We start from the raw sequence: 21,640 nt of genomic DNA, 5'->3' as shown, positions 1-21,640 counted from the left end.
TTCAACAGTCCAACTGCACACGGATCTGTCTGTCGGTCAAAACACTGAAAGAGTGCAATAACCATGCATATGAGGAGTAAGTTTCTACGTAACTGACTCCTACCACACATCCTTTAGTGAATTTGCATGACAAGATAAGGAAGTTTGGCCAAGAGGGAGGTTGCTGTATAAAAGTGTGATTATACACATTTATTGCACACTTCTGTCAGTGTGAAAACAACATTAACAATAAACAATTTCGGCCTGGGTAATGTAATGTATCAAGACTGGCAGACAGGTCAGAGTTCACGTCTCACCTAGGGCAATTGGTGATTTTATAAAGTAATAACAAAAGTTAATGTGTTTTGTTTAACAATCCAACCAGTGCACTACAACTGGTCAAAGATCGTGGTATTTTCTGTGCTGTCTGTGGAAAAGAACAAAAAAGATCCCTTGCTGCATTAGGAAAAATGTGGGTTTCCTCTGATGACTCTGTCAGAATTACCAAATGTTTGACATCCAATAGCCGATGATTAATTAATAGGGGTGTAACGATACAGTAGGGTTGCGATACGATACATATCATGATATTCACCTCACGATACGATAAGTATCGCGATATTAAATTTACAATTAAAAATGCTGAATTGTTGGCCTAGAAAATTATTAATGTATTAAAGCCGCGCACCCTAGTTCCATCCAGCGAAAATAAATTATAATTTGGTTAATCTACAAACCTGTAACACACTTAGATCACGTTTTTATCAAATGGAGTGAAAAAGCAGGTTTTATATCGATAAATACCATGAGAATCCCCATGTCCCAATTGCTTGAAATAATTTTGAAAGTTAGTATTTTGATGTCACTGGTAGATGTCGCTGGAAGCACAACAATGCCTACGTCACGACAAATTTCACAGACTTGGGGTGCGTTTCTTTCACCTCTCCTGGACATGTTCCAACTGTTCTGTCCTGGTTGTATCCCCTCTCCAGATATCGTAAGACTTAGCAAAATTATTGGTTTTAAGGGTTTGTAACATTTTGTATTGAGACACTTACTTGTCTGAACTTTATTGTTACTGAAAATTTTCACGAAATGTGAAGAAAAATCTCACAAATGAACAACAACAAATCGGATGTTGATTGCGCGAACCGTGCACGAGAAAACAAACCGAACCAAAATGATAACGGTCACGTGGTATACCAACGTCTGTCACATTGAAATGGAAATATCCCCTCTAAAAATAGATTAGACCTTGTCTGCTCAACGGTTTTTTCTCAAACGTGCGTCCTTTTTAAGAAATACGAAAAATGTATTTTGTGGTATTACAAACACCAGGATTACCAAAAAACACTTCAGGTGAATGGAAATGTATATTCTAAATAATAAACGGTAAGTAAAGTGCAATTTTATTTGTGAAAAAATGGGTTTAATAGCGAAAAACAACGCCGTAATGGTTAACAACTAGCCGTAACTAGGGTGTGTCCCTTTAATAATGGATCACAAACAATGAAAATAAATCCAAAATCCGGAAATTTGACTGCGCAAGTAGGCTGCTGTTTGACTGATTATTTCATGGCAGACAGCTATGAAGTGGCAACTGTTTGACTGAAGTGACAGGGAATAGCATGTAGTTTGTAAACATGTGTAACTTGTTGACATTGAAGACTTGTTTGTGGTAATTCCGGCCCATGCAAAAGTAGTGCTTTTTGTGTAAAATGGGTGTACTCCGGCCTGGTTTAGAGGGTGTGTCTGTTTAAACCAATATGCTGGGAGAAAAAGCTGGACAACAGGGGTTGTCCTTTTCAGGGTATGTGTCCCCCATGCAGGCAAAGGTAGATACAAAACTTCACGGGCCTGCTGATATTAAGGCTATATAGAAACATATAGCGAAATTAATTGTGGTCTGAGGCCACATGCATGAATAAGCTCAACACAGCATTTTCAATATCAGAAAATAGTCGCAAATCGTGTACTATAAACTTGCATAAGCTTGTTATCGTTTTACTGCGATCACAATTCAGTGGCATTTTTGGAACTACTTCATTCAACGGTGCAGGTTTTTGCAAACATTTGTCGATGATTTGACGTACTCGAATCTGTTTTACGTGTCGTAGGATTAGGGGAGTCATGCAACGATGGATGATGGTAGGTACCGCAGACCAAAAAAATATTTTAATTTTTTTTTTTCTTTATGGTCATAGTTTCATTAAATATGTTGCTCTTATTGAAAAAACATCACTATATTATCCAAATGAAGCAAAATAAAGTCGTAGTAGCCTTGTACTTCTGTGACCAAACATGGCCGACATGACGATTTTAATTGTCATTTACGTCCACTTTTGTAAACCAAAAAATAACAGAGAAATTTCTGTTGTAAGCTTATAGATGTTACAAGCAGTTATCAATGTTGCATCTCTGAAAATTTCAAGTGAAAATATAAAGGGTTACTATTATTTCTGATAACATATGTATTCTTGGGGTAGGTTCGAAACCGCTCCAAAATGACAAAAACACACAGAAATCTTGGAATACGTAATTTAATGACGTAATAATTGATGCAAATGTTACATCAGAATAACATTTTCAGTTCACATTTATTTACGCTGATACAATAATGTACATCTAGACCAATAATAAAAAGGAAAACATAAAGGTTAAGATCGCAGATGGAAAGTGGATACACGTTACATAAAAAATAAGCTTCTGGTTTCAAAATATTAAAAAATATATATATATATCTATATATATCTATATATATATATATATATTTACCTAGACTCATAATAATATTGAATACTTGAAGATTTCAATAAAAGATGCAATAAAACTTATCATATATGTACCAGTCTTTTAACTCAAACCAGTAAAAACTTATCACACGACGAATGACAATGATTGGCCAATATGTTTAATCAATTTCTTACATAAATATTTACATACTTTACACCTTCAATATCATTATTAGAAACAAAGCAATGTAAGTAGCCATATTTCACCTTTGAAAGGAATGTCCAAACACTCGTACAATATCAGAAAGGTAAATTTCTATCCAGAAAAAATATCCCCAAAACATATTTTAGCAGCTGAAACACTTAAGGCATGAGACAGCAGTCACACATGTGTGCTAAATAATTTACTAAATGCAGCTATGATTATTTTGGTTCAATAAAGTGCTTTATAAAAACAAATTCAAACAATGAATTATTATAAATATAACTATATACCACTTTGAATTATAATTAAAAAGATTATGGCTAGATCTGCCAAATTTAGCATCCATGAAAGAGTATTAGTCTAAATTTGTTGATGAATTATTGTCACACACTTCATTTCTGTTCCAGGTTCTGTCACAGTTGGAAACAGAAAACATAACAGCATCAAGCTTGAAGTATAATTGAATCTACTGAATTTTGTCTCATAACCACGTGTACTCTCCCACTCCGTTTCCATTTCAGGTTTCTCCATAGACGCACAGAGACTACAAATTTCCTGGAATAAAGAAAAATACCCATTATGACCATGGCTATTTATCTTTTTGTTTCAAATATTGTAATTAGTTTGACATAATATTTGTAAACAGAAATATTCATTACATCAGATGAAACACACCTTCAAATGTTTTTTCTGTATGTAGTTATTTTCACCTGTACAAATGGTTACCAATAGTACCACCTCACATATGCCAATTTTAAGCAGAAACTTAATGTTCAGCAGAGTTCTTCATTAAATAAAAATATGATTACCAGTATTAATAGAATTAAATCGTGAGACGTTATCTTTTTTCTTATTTATAAATAGACTGAGACTTCAATTGAGGATTTTATTGGAATGTGTACAACTATTTTGCACATAAATGTAGAGGTGCATATCTTAGATACGGTAACTGTGAGAGTAACATACACTGTCATAATCTAATATTAAGTGTACTTCTTAGATCAGAACGTGTCATTGTGGGATCATCTGTTAGTCCTTAGCTGATGTGGAAGTATTCGCAACTGTAATATTGATTAGAAAAAAAAACAATTATTACAGAGAACATTTTGTTTTTAAACTGTTTATTAGTGACAGTGCTATCAATTTAAGAATTGATTAGCAACTACTATTTAATGTTTTAGCATTGTATAGCTATATATCTGAAACTTGCAGTCGATCGTGATGCTATACAAATGTTCCCTGTATTAAATATGCAAATCTCATCTACTTTACACTTTAGTATCTTTTACAAATAATTAATTCTTTACCATTTTTAACAGTACTTAATATTCATTGATGAAGTGATGAAAAAGTATAATTATACTTAGAATTTAATGTTACTTGGTTACCAAAAAATTGAAGTTTGTGTCACAATGTGAGAAGTTATGTTACCTGAAACATTTTCTTTAAAAAATGTATTTACAAATATAACAGACTTAAAAAGTACAAATTCTCTGTATTATACTTAATAATTTATTTCCATTGCATTAATACTATTCTTTTATATAAAACTGATCCAGTCATATGCTAAACTCATTCAAATTATTTACATGAAAATAGATTTACATGTCTATATTTGAATAGTTATGCATTATCAAAATGTTTTTTAAAATCAACTTCAGCTATCAAAAACTGCTGAGTCATCGTGATAAGCAAAACATTATTTTAAGTTATTTTTAATTCAATATGCATTGTCTTCTAAAAATAACGCTTCAGTATGATATATATTCTACCCAAAAAGTTAATAATGGGTGGATAAATAATGACAAAGCATCAAATACGTTTAATTTTATCAAAATGTGTCCCTGCTGTGAAGTTCTGTATTTTCGCTTTTGCGTGTCAGCGGTTCAGAGTTACATCCCTTGAAATATTTTCGATGTCGAATTAAACTAAATTGCTTTTTTTTTTAAATTACCAAAAAAATATTTTTATGCTGTTTTATTATATTACTATATATATCTATCAATATCTCAGTGAAATCGCCATTTTTGGGGCAAAATAAGACGTATTCAAAGTTTCACTGGCCTCAAAAAAATTCTTTTTGTAGTCGTTCAACTTCGGAAACAGGATATACATCAATCGGAAGGTGTGTACTTGTCATAACAACAAAAAAAACGTGCAAAATCGTCATCAAAATAAGCGTATTCTGGCCTTGAACAACACTACCAATTGTGAACCAAACTCGTGACATTTCGGAATATGGGCGCAGCTGCGCCCCTAGCGGCGGCTGCGGTCGCTAATGATGGCGAGTAATGTGCGATATATTTGTCGTGTTGCCATTGTAATTAATTACGGACTTGCATGTCTGACACACTGTTTTATTTTTACACACTTTTCTAATACCGTTCTCATAATAAATGGGTAACTTGAAAAAACGCCACACGGCAGACTTGTACTTCGCAGGCGGATTTTCAAATTCTTCTGCGAAGAACGGCATGCTTTACAAAGATGACGCACATGTCAAACACTATTGATGAAGTGCTTGGTTCGAGCAAGCGATTGGCCACAAATCTGGATATCGGCCAATCAAAATTAATTTAACTTAATGTTATTTACAGCTGTGCGTGGCCTGGTTTCCGATAACGGTAACTGAAACGGAAACTAGGGCAAGATATGCGGTTTGCGTATGGTCAAATTGGACTTAAATTTGACAAAACGTACATTTATTTCAAATAAATCGATACTTTAAATGACAAATATCAATTTTTAAAAACCGTAAGTATCGACACGATAGTGCATGTATTGTGAATCGTATCGTAGAGAGAAATATCGCGACTTGTCGATATATCGTTACATCTCTATTAATTAACCAATGTGTTCTGGTGGTGTGATTATACAGCCGATGATTAATTAACCAATGTGTTCTAGTGGTGTCATTATACAAAACAAACTTGTTTTATTTAACGACACCACTAGAGCAGATTGATATATTAGTAGTCGGCTATTGGATGTCAGATACTTGATAATCATATGCCTGTCTTTGACGAATTGTGGTTTGGTGTTGTCTGTTCATCTGTTAAGTTGTCTCGTCTGAGCCATATCTTGGATACTGATGTATGCAGAACCATCAAACCTCAGATGCAGGAACAACTTGGGATGGGGTTGTATTACATACCATTACTAGGTCACTGCGACCTACCTTTCACGGTTTAATGAGTGAATCCTTGTCTAGTGTTTATATTTGTTATTACTTCATATATGATCATCAAACCTTTCTTGTACGTACAGAATGGCTGTGTGCTGCATAACACAGTGACCCACTTTTCATGGATTACTGCACATTTAAAGGAAATGGCCAAGGGATATTTTTTGTAATAATTCATGCCGGATCATTAAATCTTGCATGCATGTACAATGCGGGATGTCAGTGTGTTGCATCCATTACTAGGTCACCATGACCTAATTTTTTTATTGTTCTGACCTTTCATATAATTTGTCTATATTGCGAACATGATAGGGAAATCTTGTTCAGTCTTTGAACAAGTTGGGGGCAGGACATAGCCCAATGGTAAAGTGTTCACCTCATACGCTGTCGATGTAGGATCGATCCCGTTGGTGGGCCCATTGCTCTATGTCTCATTCCAGCATGTTGCATATAACAGATCTCTTGCGCTAAGACTAACAAAACAAACTTTTAACTCTTTTTCAAGAAGCTAAAGACTGTTTACTTTCTCAAACGTTAACATTACATACACAAACTTGTTTCTCTGCCTATATTAATGTGTCGGCATGGTATGAACCACTTCTCTTTCACTAACAACTTCACTAATCCGATGGCATTTCCAATGGGTGCAGTATCGCCTCCAGGCGGGAGGATCGCCTACCTCACCGGTACACTAGTTGTATTCCAATACCAGCTGAAACCCAGAGTTAATAATGTGCCAAGGTTAATGGGAAGGTGTAAGCAACATTCACCTAGTTTGATCCTGTAACAGGTGCGATTACAGGTATATTTTACAAGTACACGGCACAGCAGGTTCCGAAATTCTCTCCTACTGCCTCTCTCCCAACCTCCTAGTCCGAGTACTCGGCCGTTCGAGAGCTGGACAGACTTTTGTACGGTTAAGAGCGACCATACCGTCCAAATGTCCGTCTAACGCTCGAACGGCAGAGTACTCTGGCTACCAACCCCCATCTCTCTCTCTCTCTCTCTCTCTCTCTCTCTCTCTCTCTCTCTCTCTCTCTCTCTCTCGGTGTGTCTCTCTCTCTCTCTCTCTCTCTCTCTCTCTCTCTCTCTCTCTCTCTCTCTCTCTCTCTCTCTCTCTCTCTCGCTTAATATGTATCATAAAAACTAGTCTAGCAAACGTTAGCGACAAACATCTGGCTGAACTCGCTCGTAGTGTGTGTATCTCTGTGATGTCCTTTTTGTTCCAATGTTGTATGTTACAAGACTTCTAACGTGTGACCAATGTTTGTGCAATTAGTCGTGTTACTGAAGCACATGATTTAACGTCGCTTAATCATTAATGCGAGCATTGTTAAGTGCCTTTTTTCCTCTGTTTAAAAAGCGGACTGTTGTATCATATAATTATAATATGATCTGATGTATGTGTTGATTGAAAGGTTGTATGTAGCAGTTTTCACCACGTGGTTGTCCATGGCATTTGTTTTGGGTGTATGCAAGCACATTTAGATGTAAGTACACTCAGTTTAATGATTTTCATGGGCAGTCTTCACAAAATAATAGATATTTTGAATTTATTAAAATTTAAAAGCTGAAAGTCTACATTCTAGAGTTTTGATTGGTTAGTTCTGAAACTTTGTACTGTGATTCTTTCGTGCAGTCACCACAAACTAATAGTAAGATATTTTACAAGTTTGAAATTTTCGAATTTTTTAAATTAAATTTTAAAAAGAATTTATTTGTTTGTTTTTTTTTAAAATTAAATATATGAATTATTACCTACTAGTGACAACATTGATCATTAAATCCTACAATACTGCCCACACCTGGAAGAGAACCGTCAGAAAGTCTGGACACAAGACACACCCCTCAATATCAAACTCTGGGGACTTCTCGACGACCTCCGGAAGAGTCACATTTCGTCATCACATCCGGATTATTGATCTAATACGGCCAAATCTTGATTGGACGCAGAAGAAGAAAAAGAATATTAAATGGAGGCGTTCTCCAGGTCGCTAGTAATTTTGTTTAAAATATATATGTTTCTTAAACTGTTAAAATCATTTAGGAATAACTGAAGGTGGTCACCATCAGGTGGTTTATATATAATAAATTCACAATTATATCGTGCCGAAAATAATGGGCGTGGGAGGAAGGTGCAATAAAAAAAATTAAAAACCTAAAGAAAAAAATGACACTAAAAGGGTACTTTTTCGTATTGTGTATGTATGTGTGTGTGTGCGCTTGTGTGTGTGTGTATGTGTGTGTGTGTGTGTGTGTGTATGTGTGTGTGTGGTGGGATTGTCATATGCCCCTCAACGTTTACGAAGCAGCCCGGTGGTAAAGTGCTCGCCTGATGCGCAGTCGGTCTAGGATCGATTCCCGTCGGTAGGCTCATCGCACTTGTGCTACCCTGTCTGGGATGGTGCATATAAGAGATCCCTTTCTGCTAATGGAACAATGTACGGGTTTCCTCTCTAAAACTGTATGTTAAAATATTAAATGTTTGACATTCAGTAGCCGATGATTAATAAAGCAATGTGCTCTAGTAGAGTCGTTAAACTACTCCGACAACTAATGCCGCTGTTACCATTACTGTTTTTGTGACTATTTTCCGTGTATAATGGCGGCACATCTATTAGTTTATAGCACACATCGATTGACACATGACAAATGTAGGTGCGGAATACTATGATAAACTCTCCGGGTTTTTAAGTTGAAACGAAAAAGTGCGAACATCGCTATCAAATAGGTTATGATGTAACTCCATACAAACATTTCGGTCTTGTTTCTCATTCACGTTTACTTCATACCGACCACTTGAGCAGATGAGGTATTGTTAAACAGACTTAACATTTTTATTTACTGCAAATGAAATGCGAGTTGATTCTTCATGATCCAAACGTTTTTTGGCACTACATCGGCGAGGTGTACACGAATGTGATTAGTAATCGTTGCTTTAACAGTATAACATCTTGAACATATAGAAGATGGCTGTTTAATATATATTATATATAACTGCAAAAGACGTTTAGAATCTTGAGAGTCAGTTCGGTGATAATGGCACGTCGAATGTCTGTGATTACCATAAAGTTTGACATCAACCACGGCAAACCTCTCGAGGATGACGGAGCTCTTTTGTATAGCCAGGAATATTTTCGTAGGAAATCGTCTGTTTCCGTAACAGCAAAACGTGGATCCTGTTTTTTCAAAGATGATTTAATTCAAAAAGAATACGATGAGCTGGCGATTGAGGAGCAAGGGCTAGTCGAGAAGAGGGGAGGTCGGAAGAAGACGGAAGGGATGGGACATCAAACTCTCTACAAGCAAATGTGTGTAGGTATCGGTCTGCTGGAAAAAGCCAACAAACCTGATTCTTTATGGAAATCACAATATTACAACTCCGCCACTCGTGAAGATAAAACCGTGTCCACTGACCTAAAAATTGACAAATATTTTGAAGCTATGTCTCAGAAAGTCAAAAGGAACAGTTGCGATAAAAATATGAATTTACTGCAAGCATTCCGAAGAAACAGTATGATGGAGCAGACGCCGGAAAAACCCGATTTCCAGAGGATTTTCTCAAAAAGTGCAAAAGAAAACGACCTACCACAGACGACTACGAACCAGTTACCTGATATATTTGACTGGAATGAAAACGCAGGAGATAAAACATCATCTGTCTACACCAGCGACGAGTCACTGTCGGCTGGTGACTACACAGAACGGACGCGTATTCACAGTTTCGACAGTGGTTTGGTGACCAAGGGTAAGGAAGAAACGAAAGAGCCTGGAAGGAGAGCGAGCATATCGGTGTCGGGTCTTCCGCCGGTGTGGAGGAAGACGGAGGAGATAAGGAAGACTCCGGGGAGGTACGACGTGCGACACGAGTACGCCGTCAACTTGGAGAAGAACTGGTACGAAAACTTCCAGCGCCAGCTCAGAATGAAAGAAGGTGATGGTTCGTGTCGTGATCTAGTGCATGACGGGGGACCAGACGCAGACAGTTTTGGGTACAGCAATGAAGAAAATCACAAGAATTCACTCTTCAACCAGATTCGAGGTGAATACGAAATAAAGTTGTCAAATTTTAACCGTAAAAACTGTGATGAGTTTTACAGCACAGACACCAATTTAAAAATGGCGTCTCTTCACCGGGGAGACGGCACAGAATGTAGATTTTCCAAACAGGCAGACGACAAGTTTAGTTTTGACACTGAAGCACTGCTCGGTGATTCTGGTCGGCTAGAAGGAATGACTTCAAAAAGAGAATTGTATCTGAAACATGAACACACAGGCGTAATGAAGAAAATGAACAAACAGAATATACAGGGGTTGTGCCATCAAGAGAGCAATCACAAGAAGAAAGGTGACAATGACACCACCCGCCTGCCGCAACTGACTCTAACAGAAATCCGCGCTCTGAGACTGAAACTGAAGAAGTACAGTCAGTTCCAGAAAGTCAAAAACACACTGAAAGGTAAACGAAGATTTCGACAAATAGCTTTCGTCGTTATGTTTGCGCTGCATTTTAGAACAATCTTGTTAAAATTGAGAGAACGGAAACGGAAATTGAGAGCCAAGAAAATAAAGATGCAAAAATTGGGGAGCGACAGGAACAGAATTTATTCTCCGTTTGAAAGAAATAAGGTATCAAGTCGTAGTAAAGGCGTGTCTAATGATGCGACAGACCAAGAGCCAGAGAAAACTATCTGCAGATATGAAATAGAACTGAAACGAATAATGCAGGACAGTAACCAATTGGATGCGCTAACTGTGAGCGCGTCACCATGCAATTTGCGCCAAAGACGTTCCAGCGATCCGGGCGTATTTCGCCCAAAGGATTTCATAATCACTTTGTCCAAACTGTGCAAGACAACGACGCACAGACGAAAACGCAAGTGTAAATCAGCGAGCCAGAAGAGAGATGTAGAATCGGGACGATTCGATGGGCGCACGATGCACAGAACAGTCAACAACTCCAGGTCTAAAACAGCCAAAACAAACGTCGAAGATACTGGTTTGATTGCGGAAATTAAACAACAACTCAACATGAACAAGACCACGAACCCTGTCGTAACGAAAAAGAAGCCACGAGAAATTGTGATCGTAAAGGAAGACAAGCACAGACGCCGCAGTCTAAACGACATGCCTATGGACACAGATACTGCCACAGACTTGAGATCTCTTCTCAAAAACGTGGACATGCCAGCAAAAGAAATCAAAATTCAGATAGCAGAACGAAAAATGAAACGAAGACACACTAGATATTTACTGTCGCTGGGCGAATGCAAGCAGACGACAGAAGACTCAAAGGTGGTCATCGAAAGAGTCCCAGTCAGCAGGGATGTTACCAGGCGGCGGAAGTGGTCGTACAGCTTGTGTCGTGACGTCATGTCCGGTGTGAGGTGGAAACCACAGCGCAAGAAGGAGCTCCCGGTATACGACGAGGAGATCCTCAGTCTGTCCAGTCTGGTGCTCAAGATGAGGTCGTGCAGGTACATCAGGTGGACCAAGAGATACCAAGACGTTCTGTCTAGACTGGAAGAACTCGAACTGTCCGCTCTGTAACTTCAAAACATTATATAGCAGGGCCGTAGGCCTACCTATAGCGGATGGCGGGGAGATGGAGGGTATAACCCTACCACCGTCCCGGAAAAATACAAAAATGCGTCCTTTTCTATTACCCAATTTTCAGGCATGAATCTAGGGGTTTAATAGGCGGCATGACATTAATGTAGTGTAGTTTTGATAAACAAAACGTTTGTTAAAGTGTTTTCTTTAACGACACCACTAGAGCACATTGATATATATATACAGAAACGACTCGTCAAATTAATTACTTAACTAAACATGGGATGGAATAGCTTTTGACCCACACCTAAATTTGCGCCCGATTTTAGAAACGCTATACTACTGTAAATGTGTTCACATTCTAAAAACGTTTTTTGTTTTGTTTTGTTATTTTTTAAAGATAGACCCCACGTCCTTCAGGCAAGGTACGACCCTACACGTGATATATGATATTCTTTCTAGACCAATAGACTTCAACTGAATGTTTCAACGTGTGAACCCCCCCCCCCCCCCCCCCACCCCGATGTGTGATAAATTATTATTTATGTTTGTGAACCTGTAACATTATAAGACAATACAATTGATTGTTTACGCTGATCAACATGGACGTGAATGCTAAACCTTCTGATGTGTATTAAAGATCAACTGAAATAAACGATTCTTTCTCACTCTGTGAACTTGAACGTGCGGCATTGTAAGGCGAGACGTTAGATGTTTCTCTTAAGAGTTCCATTATTTACAGTTTATGAATTGTTTTCCAAACCCTGTCATCTTGTTGTTGTTATATATGTATATATTTGTATTCCTCAAATGGCACTGAACCATGGCCCTGAGCGTAATAAAATTCTGTTCTATTCTGATGATGTATTAAAACGATAATGTAATTTCGGTATTATTCAAGCCGGTACCGAGCTGCGAACCCAGTACCTACCAACCTTATGACCGATACATTAACCACGACACCACCGAGACCAGTAGAGAAATTAATTTCATTTTAACTTATTTTCGTGCTTATATCCAATTAATGTTCGCTGTCCTCGGCACACATCTCGGCTATCTGGGCTGTCTGTCCAGAACAGGACAGTGAGTGGGCTAGTGGTTAGTGAGAGAGAAGAGAGTGTAGTGGTCGTTAAAGCTCGCTCCGAGTGGGAGTCGGTACCGGACTGCGAACCCTGTACCTATCAACCTCATTTCCGATGGTTCAACCACACCACCGAGACCGGTGGTAGAGAAATTTTATTCAGATTATCTTATATACGTCACAGATTTATCAATTTCTATCGTGACTTTTTTTATTGGATGGTATGGCAGTGGGGACCAGGTCGTCACATAGGAGCAGCCAGGCATGTGTTTTAATCAATAATCAACACATGTTATTGGTGTGTGTTATCATAAATAACAAACGTTCTCCCCAACGGATGTGTAGGAAATATAAATACGTGTAAGAAGTTCGAGTTACTTCATAAAGCTAAAAAGTATTGATTGAAAACACTGTAACATTCACACTAATCCTGGCAAGCTGGTGCACACGAATCGAACACGCTCTGTGACATATTTCTTATCCTACATGCTGTCTGACAAGTCAATAAAACTACATTATAAATTATAACTGGCGCGAACCTAAGAGTGAGATCTTGAATTGCGTGCCTTTCTCCTGAATGTTGAGATGCACCGAACACCCAGCGTGTAACGAATGCATATAATGAATTGCTTTTAAGGTGTGTGTGTGTGTGTAAAAGTTAACAGTTTGGTTTTGTTTAACGACACCACTAGAGCACAGTGGTTATTAATAATCGACTATTGGATGTCAACATTTGGTAATATTGAGTCATAGAGAGGAAACCCGCTACATTCGTCCATTAGAAGCAAGGGATTTTTATGTGCACCATCCCACACACACGATAACACATACCACGGCCTTTGATATACCAGCTGTGGTGCACTGGCTACTATTAAATGATTTACCTACCTCAGTATTAAAATTATGAAAAACCTCAATTTAAAATACTCCAATATAAGAGGCGACACGTGGGATACCTTTACTGTTAAAAGCAGTAAAGGATCTTTTATATCTACTTTTCAACAGGCAGGACAATAATACCACAGCCTTTTGTACCCCGCTGGTTGGGACGGGAAAAAGCGAGCGGTACATCAAATGCCATGTTATACGTTTCTATACGAAAGAAAGAAATGTTTTATTTAACGACGCACTCAACACATTTTATTTACGGTTATATGGAGTCAGACATTGGTTAAGTACCACACAGATATTGAAAGAGGAAACCCGATGTCGCCATTTCATGGGCTACTCTTTTCGATTTGCAGCAACGGTTCTTTTATATGCACCATCCCAAAGACAGGGTAGTATATACCACAGCCTTTGATATACCAGCCGTGGTGCACTGGCTGGAACGAGAAATAGCCCAATGGGCCCACCGACGGGGATCGATCCTAAACCGACCGTGCATTGAGCGAGCACTTTACTACTGGGTTACGTCCCGCCCCTTTTCTTTACGAAAGTGCATACAAAAGACTCATTGCTGTAATCAGTAGACGTATCATACGTGGCGGCAGCGGGTTTCCTCCCTTATAATCTCGATCAAGTGCCGTAGTAACCAGGGCACAGTTTTACGAAGCTATCTTAGCGCTAAGATCACTTTAAGGGCATAAAGTAGTTACGAAGCTATCTTAACGCTAAGATCACCTTAAGGACATAAAGTAGTTACGAAGCTATCTTAGCGCTAAGATCACCATGCGTCTAGAGTTAGATACTAAAGAATAAAAACTACAATATATATTTTGAGACATAAAATAAGTTCACTTTATAACAAAGCACCAACACATGATACAGAAGATGAAGTTTGAGACACTGACAGTCATTCTGCTGCCGTGGCTCGCGCCACGTCTCACAGTCGTCGTGCTGTAGATGATGTTGTTACAGTCCACGTCGTCACAGACGTAAACGTGTCTGATATCGAGCGCCGTTGGCCAGTTTGTGATGAAAACGTTTAGCCGACCAACACGCACAGCGTTCGTCAGATCTTCAACCACGGCGCTCAGGTTCACGCCATGGCTGCGGTTGTACTCCACGTTCAACGCGGAAACATCGCCCAGGATGATGGTGGCGTTCACGTTGTTAACGTCCAGAGAATCACCGTCTGACGTTGTGGCGAACCAGCCCACACCTCTGGTCGGCCAGCCCAATATGGCGGCGATGACGCTGGACACGGTTCCCACAAACATGTCGTCTGCCGTGTACTGAGTCGTGTTGTCGGAATATCCCAACTCTACATCGATTCGTCTAATGAATATTTTCACGAAACTCACGTGCACGGAACGTCCTGAAAGACTGCGGTTGGAGCACGCTTTCGCGGTTCTGAGTAGGTCGACGAGGGTGGGCGTGGCAGCTCGAACATACGGAGCCTTCATGGTCCAGAACACCTTCCACCAGTCCAGGGCGGGCAGATCACAGATGGAAGGGGCGCCGACAAACGGCGATAGGTAGCAGTCAGTGTAGGAGCTGAACGCTCGATCCCTGACGCCAGAACACGATGGCGCTTCGAATGGACGCAGCAGAGGAACCAAGGAGGCCTGCAGACATCTGCTCACGTTCCCCATCCATGATCGTCCGGTTTTCGAGAATTTCCAGTTGGTGTCACCATGGAGACTGCAGAACCGTTTGGCGTAGTGGATGATGTAGCTGTTTGTGGAGTCGTCACAGGGGTATTTCACCTGGAAACACTCGTCGTACCACGAACAGTTCCTGCCCGCCGGACTCAGACACCACGTCGGCAGTGATGTCGTCGTCGCGATCGGCGGCGGAGACGACGACGATGACTCGGTGGCGTTCGGAACACATCGGCAGTTGTCGGTAACGTTGCCAAGCTCTACGTCGTGGTCCTCGACCATGCACTGGTAGTAGCAGTAGGTGGCGAGCGGGTCGAAACACGTGTGTCGGCCGCCCGACTTGATCTGAATGTAAACATTGGTCAGACAGGTCGCCCACTGGGAGTCCGAGTACACGCCCTTCGACGTGATGCACGTCTTCACCCCCGCGGGGCCGGACTGCTTGTCACACCCCGGCACCGCCCCACACGGGGACAGACACACGAACACACAGACGAAACACACCACGGTACACACAAACACTTCCGGACACTGCCGAAGACGAAACGTCTGCGCGAAACAAGCCATGAGCTGGGTGGGGTGACAGCATGTTCAGGTGCTTTACACACACGAACCCGGTAGTACAGCGGGTTTCTTCGTTTACAGGTGATCACACGATCGTTTCCACTGAGTCTCTGAATACATGGTCCCGTTATGAATGTGATGAAGTGAGAAAACCACGAGTTTGTGGTTCTCTAGTCATGGCCAGTCGGTGGACATTCCTCAAACTCGTCGATCTTCGCGTTGTGTGGGACAGCAAGCCGTGCCAGAAAATACCTGGCGTCACCTAGCGCAACACAATGCAGGCGACGGTCGATTATTAAGGATATAGTGCGTCCTTTTGAGACATTTGTCATGTAATTTTGACATGTACTTAGAGGAAACCCATTACATTTCTACATTAGCAGCAAGGGATTTGTGTTCTATATGCACAACCCTACAGACGGGATAGCAAATACCAAAGCCTTTGATATAAAACTCGTGGTGCACTGGTTGGAACTAGAAATACCCCAATGGGTCCACTAACGGGAATCGACCCCAGATCGACCGCACATCAGATAAAACTCACTTAATTGTTTCATTTCCGCAGACAGTACATACCACGGTCTTGGTGTGTGTGTGTGTGTGTGTGCGCGCGCGCGCACGCATGTGCGTGCGTGTCTGTATGCATTTAAAACGTGATTAATTATTCATTAAAAACAAGATTAAATATTTTTATACCGTTATGCTTTTAATATATAGGCATTTGACCTCTCGCCATTTCCTTCCGTTGGAAAACAAATTAATACCTTACTTGCCCTTCCAATTGTTGGCATACTGTTTTAGCTAGGTACTAAGACGTGTGATAGTGTGTGCTTGTCTGTCTGTCTGTCTGTATCTATGTGTCTTTCTGTCTCTCTCTCCGTCTCTTTCTCTGTGTATGTGTGTGTGTGTGTCTCTCTCCCCCTCTGTGTGTGTCTCTCGCGCTCTCTCCCTCTCTCTCTGTGTGTGTGTGTGTGTGTGTGTGTGTGTGTGTGTGTGTGTGCGTGTTGTAACTACTGAACATCTGTACATACATGCACTACAACCTTAACCCCTCGTGACGTGTAGCGGGTGACCCGCATACGGAGAAGTATTTACTGACAGGTAGCGGGTACGTGAATGGTTGAGCAACTCTTTTCAGACGAAACTGTTGTTGGATAAAAACGAACCGCCCTTGTCTCCTTGTCGCTCTGTTAGCAGGGCTATAATTACAGCCCCGGGTAAGCCCTGTTGCGTGATGCAGAAAGACTCCGATGTTTTTGCTACCCGGGCAGCCATATTGAATTATATTGTGTGACGTTCACTCCGAGGGCGTGGTCTCCACTTACCTGGCAGGTATCGATTGTGACCGAGATTAGCTTCTCGGGAATTCTCACAAAGCTTTCGACTTAAATGCCGCTTGTAACCGAACTCAGAACTGTTAGAAAAATAAAAACGGTTGTCACAACAATGAGAAGAAAAGACATACCCCTCCCCCCCGCCCCCCCCCCAAAAAAAAATAAAAATAAAAAATAAAATAATAATAATAAAATAAATAATAATAATAATTTTAAAAATCCATGTTCGAACCACAAAACGTTCAGCCATATTTTTTTTTTTTTTTAAAGTCTACATTGACAAGTTGGTATAGTCCTAGTGTGATGTCAGTGATGGATTAAGAGTGACTACATCCCATGCCGACCAGCTCACTTGTATTTCAACCAAATCAAGTGAACGCTAAGATTACATTACATGACATGCTGAAGACTAGCCGTGTGTCAAATAGTCCTGTATCCACTGGCAACAGATTCACTCACTCATTTAGAGTTATTTTCTTGCTTACATCCAATTAGGTTCAAACACGCTGTCCTGGGCACACACCTCAGTTGTTAATGATAGAGAAGTCGATGTACTGGTGTTACACGTACCCATTGAATCATTAAATACGATCTTTGTGGGAGTATGTACCGGGCTGCGAACTCAGTACCTACCAGCCTTATATCCGATAGCTTAACCATGACACCACCGTGGCCAGCGGAAACGGATACATACAAACTGTGTTTTATTGCACATAATACGTTTATTGTAGATTACCTCTGATAATTAATACTAATTATATGACATAATATGACGTAATCGCTATACATGTTTGTTGTACATTACCGGTGATGTCAACACCAGACGGACCACACTGTCGTTTATGACACTCATATGTGTGTCACACCAAATACATTGATCACACATCGTGTATATACAGCACGCGCACTGCGCGAGAACAGCAGACGACGAAACCAAGACGCACAGAACATTGGTTGAACGCAGAAGGTAATTTAATGTTTCACATTATAGATATTGCTTAAATATAATCAAAGAAATTTGATGTAAAATGTTTAATTACAGTGGTAACGTGGGCAATCGTCGTTAAAATTGTTAAATATTCTATCATCAGAATATAAATCACATATACATTTGCATGTCAAAAAATTATCAAGAAATTAAGTTTTCGTCATAAATAATATACCATAAATGAATTGTAAACGATCTACGTAACTTTAGATATACGCTCGCGCGCGATATATATATCCGTCATGTATTATTTCACTGATTCGAATCTCTCTGTCCGACTAACCACTATCTCTTTCGCTGTATGTAATAGTATACATAAACAGATATTGTTTTACTTTCTAGATTGTATCCACAGGCTGATGTTTTGATGATATGAAAAAGAACCCCTCTTCAACTAATGACTATCTCTTTCACCCTATTCTGTATTTACAGAAACACATTCGTTTCCGTTCTTTTTCAATCCCCTGCCCAACAGACTTCAATGATTTAAACAGAACACCCCCCCCCCCCCCCCTCCATCTCTTTCTCTTTCTCTCTCTCTCTGTCTCTCTCTCTGTCTCTCTCTCTGTTTCTCTCTCTCTCTCTCTCTCTCTCCTAAACAAGTACGGAATCTCCACAATTAACCAACATTTCTTTCGCCCTCTGCTGTATGTATGTAAACGAAAATGCATTTACAATTTTGTAAAACACCACATGCATGTAGAGACTACTCTCTAACAAACCACCGTCTGTTTTACTCTGCCCTAAGTACCGAATCATCTCTTCAATTCATTCACCTTCTGCTGTAGGTACGCAAACAAACATTCGTGTCTGTCCTTTCTGTTTAATTTCCAGGCTGATAAAAAGCCATAGATGCAACGAAAGAATCCTTTGTCTGAAACTACCAACCATCTCTCTCATCCCGTCCTGTCTCCACAGGATCTCTACAAGTAACCAATATGTATTTCACCCTGCAAGTAACCAACATTCATTTCACCCTCTGCTGTGCATGTATATATAAACAAACAAACATTAATTTCCTTTTTCTTTTGTTTAATCTCCAGGCCGACAGAGACATTGATGACATGAAAAAGAACCTCTGTTTCTTCAACTAACCACCATCGCTCTATGCCCGGAGGACCCACTGAGAAATGTCCGACTTCGTGCAGGGCCGACTGCTGTCCACGACTCAGCGTGTGGGTCACCGAGCCCAAGGCGAGCACATGCTGAAGGTCCACCAGAGAAACGCCGTCTACGCTCGTCTGCTGAAGGGCACGATCGAGAGGTACGAGGCGGAGTACCAGCGGAACTTCAACCGAGTGCAGCAGAACATCCTGTCGACGTACTTCAAGGATTTCCTTCCCCTGCGAGTCACGAGGCCTCTGTTCCCCAACATACCGCCGCCACCCTGGGCCAAGTCCTGCGGCGCCACGCCGAGCTACCACACGAACAAGTCCGGCGTGGCTCCCCCGCGGCTCTCCTTTATAAAGTTGAAAAGTTATGAAGACAAGAGGAGGATCCAGTTGGACCCGACAGAGTACGAGTCGTGGATTCGGTCCCTGAAGCAGAAGAACCGAGTGAGACCGGTATCGAGTGGACCGGTCTAGGAAGAATAATATACAGTGACAGTTAGCTTAAGTCCAGTGACTATTTTAGTCGACTTATCTAGGATGCATTGTACCAAATCAGAGAGTCAAAGTTAGTGATAACTGTCAAATGTGGACGAACTAAAAGCATCTATAGCACTGACTGAGATTGTAACATTGATTATGTACAAATACTATTAGAACTATACAGCTTTCTATTAAAAAACACCCCCAAGAACTGTAATTTTCTGTAAGAATAATGGTTTAAATATCTAAAATGCCATTTAATAGCAGATAGATTTAGTGTAAGGTGTCACAGCTGTTACACATGTACTGCTTGATGTTTTTCATATACTGCTTGTGTCATTTGTTTTATAAATATTAACATCGGCAATGTGAATCGATTTACAGAATCGCTTGAAACACAGATACACATGTATAATAAAATTAATTATGCATGAACCGGTGTCACTTTTCATTTGCATTAATATTGCATCTTTGTGTTTCAGAAATGTGCAATCCTTCACGGAGTTGAATACTGTTAGGTTCACTGTTCATTCTCTTCTCATTTTGTGGGAATCCGTAAAATAAGTGTAATTCTTGTGGTGTTTGAAATCAAGCCACGATTTGGGTATGGGCAGACGTATAATAATGACAGTGGCGTGGATGTCCACAAGAAGTATGTATTAAATGTAAATCCAGCAAAATAATTACAGAATAGGCCAAGTCACGTTCATTCATTTATTTTAGTCCTTATATCCAAATCGGGTTCAAACACGCTCTCTTGGGCACACACCTCAACTATCTGGGCTATCAGGTTAGTGGTTTAGGGATTAGTTGTCAAGTGACGAGTGATGAGGACTGGTTTATGAACACTGCAGGTGATACGTTTCACTGATCCGAGCAGTTCACGTCACGCGACCTCCCCCCCCCCCCCCCCCCCCCCCCCCCCCAACTTGGTGTGTCTTCTGATGCTAGTACGGCTGGAAATGTTAATGTGATCCCCTCACCCCTACACGCAGTGCATGTGTTGTGGCTGTGTGGGAAAGCGGGTAGTATGTATGTGTTAGTGGTGACGTGTGTGTGTATATATATCCGTCTCTCTCTCTCTCTCTCTCTCTCTCTCTCTCTCTCTCTCTCTCTCTCTCTCTCTCTCTCTGTGTGTGTGTGTGTGTGTGCAAATTCAGTCAGACATGCCATTATATTTTGTTAACCTTTCAGGTAAAGTTTTAAGTTTAAATGTATTGCATATTGTAAGCTAGAATATGCAGTTGAGTAAATCACATTGTCGAATTGCGAGATAACACAGTGATGTTTGACATTTATTTTGAAACCACTCCCTAGTACACATCACGTGTTCGTAATGACCTTGACACATGCGGTCACCCACTGAGAAGTGGATTGCATTCGAGATCCATGATCATAGTTGTAAGTGTCATGTTTCGTCATGGTTACACTAATAATATATTATATAAACATTCGTGGATGATTCCATTTCATATTATGTAGTGGAATTATCCAGGGATATTTAAAACAGTTATTATAAATGTGAAAATAACCCAATAAAACATTTATCTATGATTGTGGACCTTGAAAGAAGAAAGTATTTTATTTAACGACGCACTCAACACATTTTATTTACGGTTATATGGCATCAGACATATGGCTAAGGACCGCACAGATATTGAGAGAGGAAACCCGCTGTCGCCACTTCATGGGCTACTCTTTTCGATTAGCAGCAAGGGATCTTTTATATGCACCATCCCACAGATAGGGTAGTACATACCACGGTCATTGATATACCAGTCGTGGTGCACTGGCTAGAACGAAAAATAGCCCAATGGGCCCACCGACGGGGGTGGATCCCAGACCGACCGCGCATTGAGCGGACGCTTTACCAATGGGCTAC

General features: G+C 40.3%; 1 protein-coding gene and 1 long non-coding RNA gene across 3 annotated transcripts; one reads left to right on the top strand and one right to left on the bottom strand.

Annotated features, from left to right (window-relative positions):
- Positions 1-2,503: 2,503 nt before the first annotated feature.
- LOC121379191 lies at positions 2,504-4,791 on the bottom strand. Its single transcript, XR_005958815.1, has 2 exons — positions 4,737-4,791; positions 2,504-3,471 (listed from the first exon to the last, which is right to left on the bottom strand). It is a non-coding gene; the product is annotated as an uncharacterized LOC121379191 (long non-coding RNA).
- A 12,127-nt stretch (positions 4,792-16,918) lies between these two features.
- On the top strand, positions 16,919-21,456 carry LOC121378863. Of its 2 annotated transcripts, none has more exons than XM_041507215.1 (2): positions 16,919-16,952; positions 18,002-21,456. In XM_041507215.1, exon 2 carries the CDS (start codon positions 19,297-19,299, stop codon positions 19,750-19,752), a length of 456 nt encoding a protein of 151 aa, XP_041363149.1. In that variant the 5' UTR covers positions 16,919-16,952; positions 18,002-19,296; the 3' UTR covers positions 19,753-21,456. The 2 variants fall into 2 exon arrangements, with proteins under 2 accessions (XP_041363149.1, XP_041363150.1); XM_041507216.1 differs by lacking the exon at positions 16,919-16,952 and having other exon boundaries at positions 17,887-18,145; positions 19,210-21,456.
- The last annotated feature ends 184 nt before the right edge of the window (positions 21,457-21,640 follow it).

This window comes from Gigantopelta aegis, chromosome 8 (assembly GCF_016097555.1).
Source record: "Gigantopelta aegis isolate Gae_Host chromosome 8, Gae_host_genome, whole genome shotgun sequence".
Classification (NCBI taxonomy): domain Eukaryota; kingdom Metazoa; phylum Mollusca; class Gastropoda; order Neomphalida; family Peltospiridae; genus Gigantopelta; species Gigantopelta aegis.
This window is presented reverse-complemented; position numbering and strand designations above follow the sequence as displayed.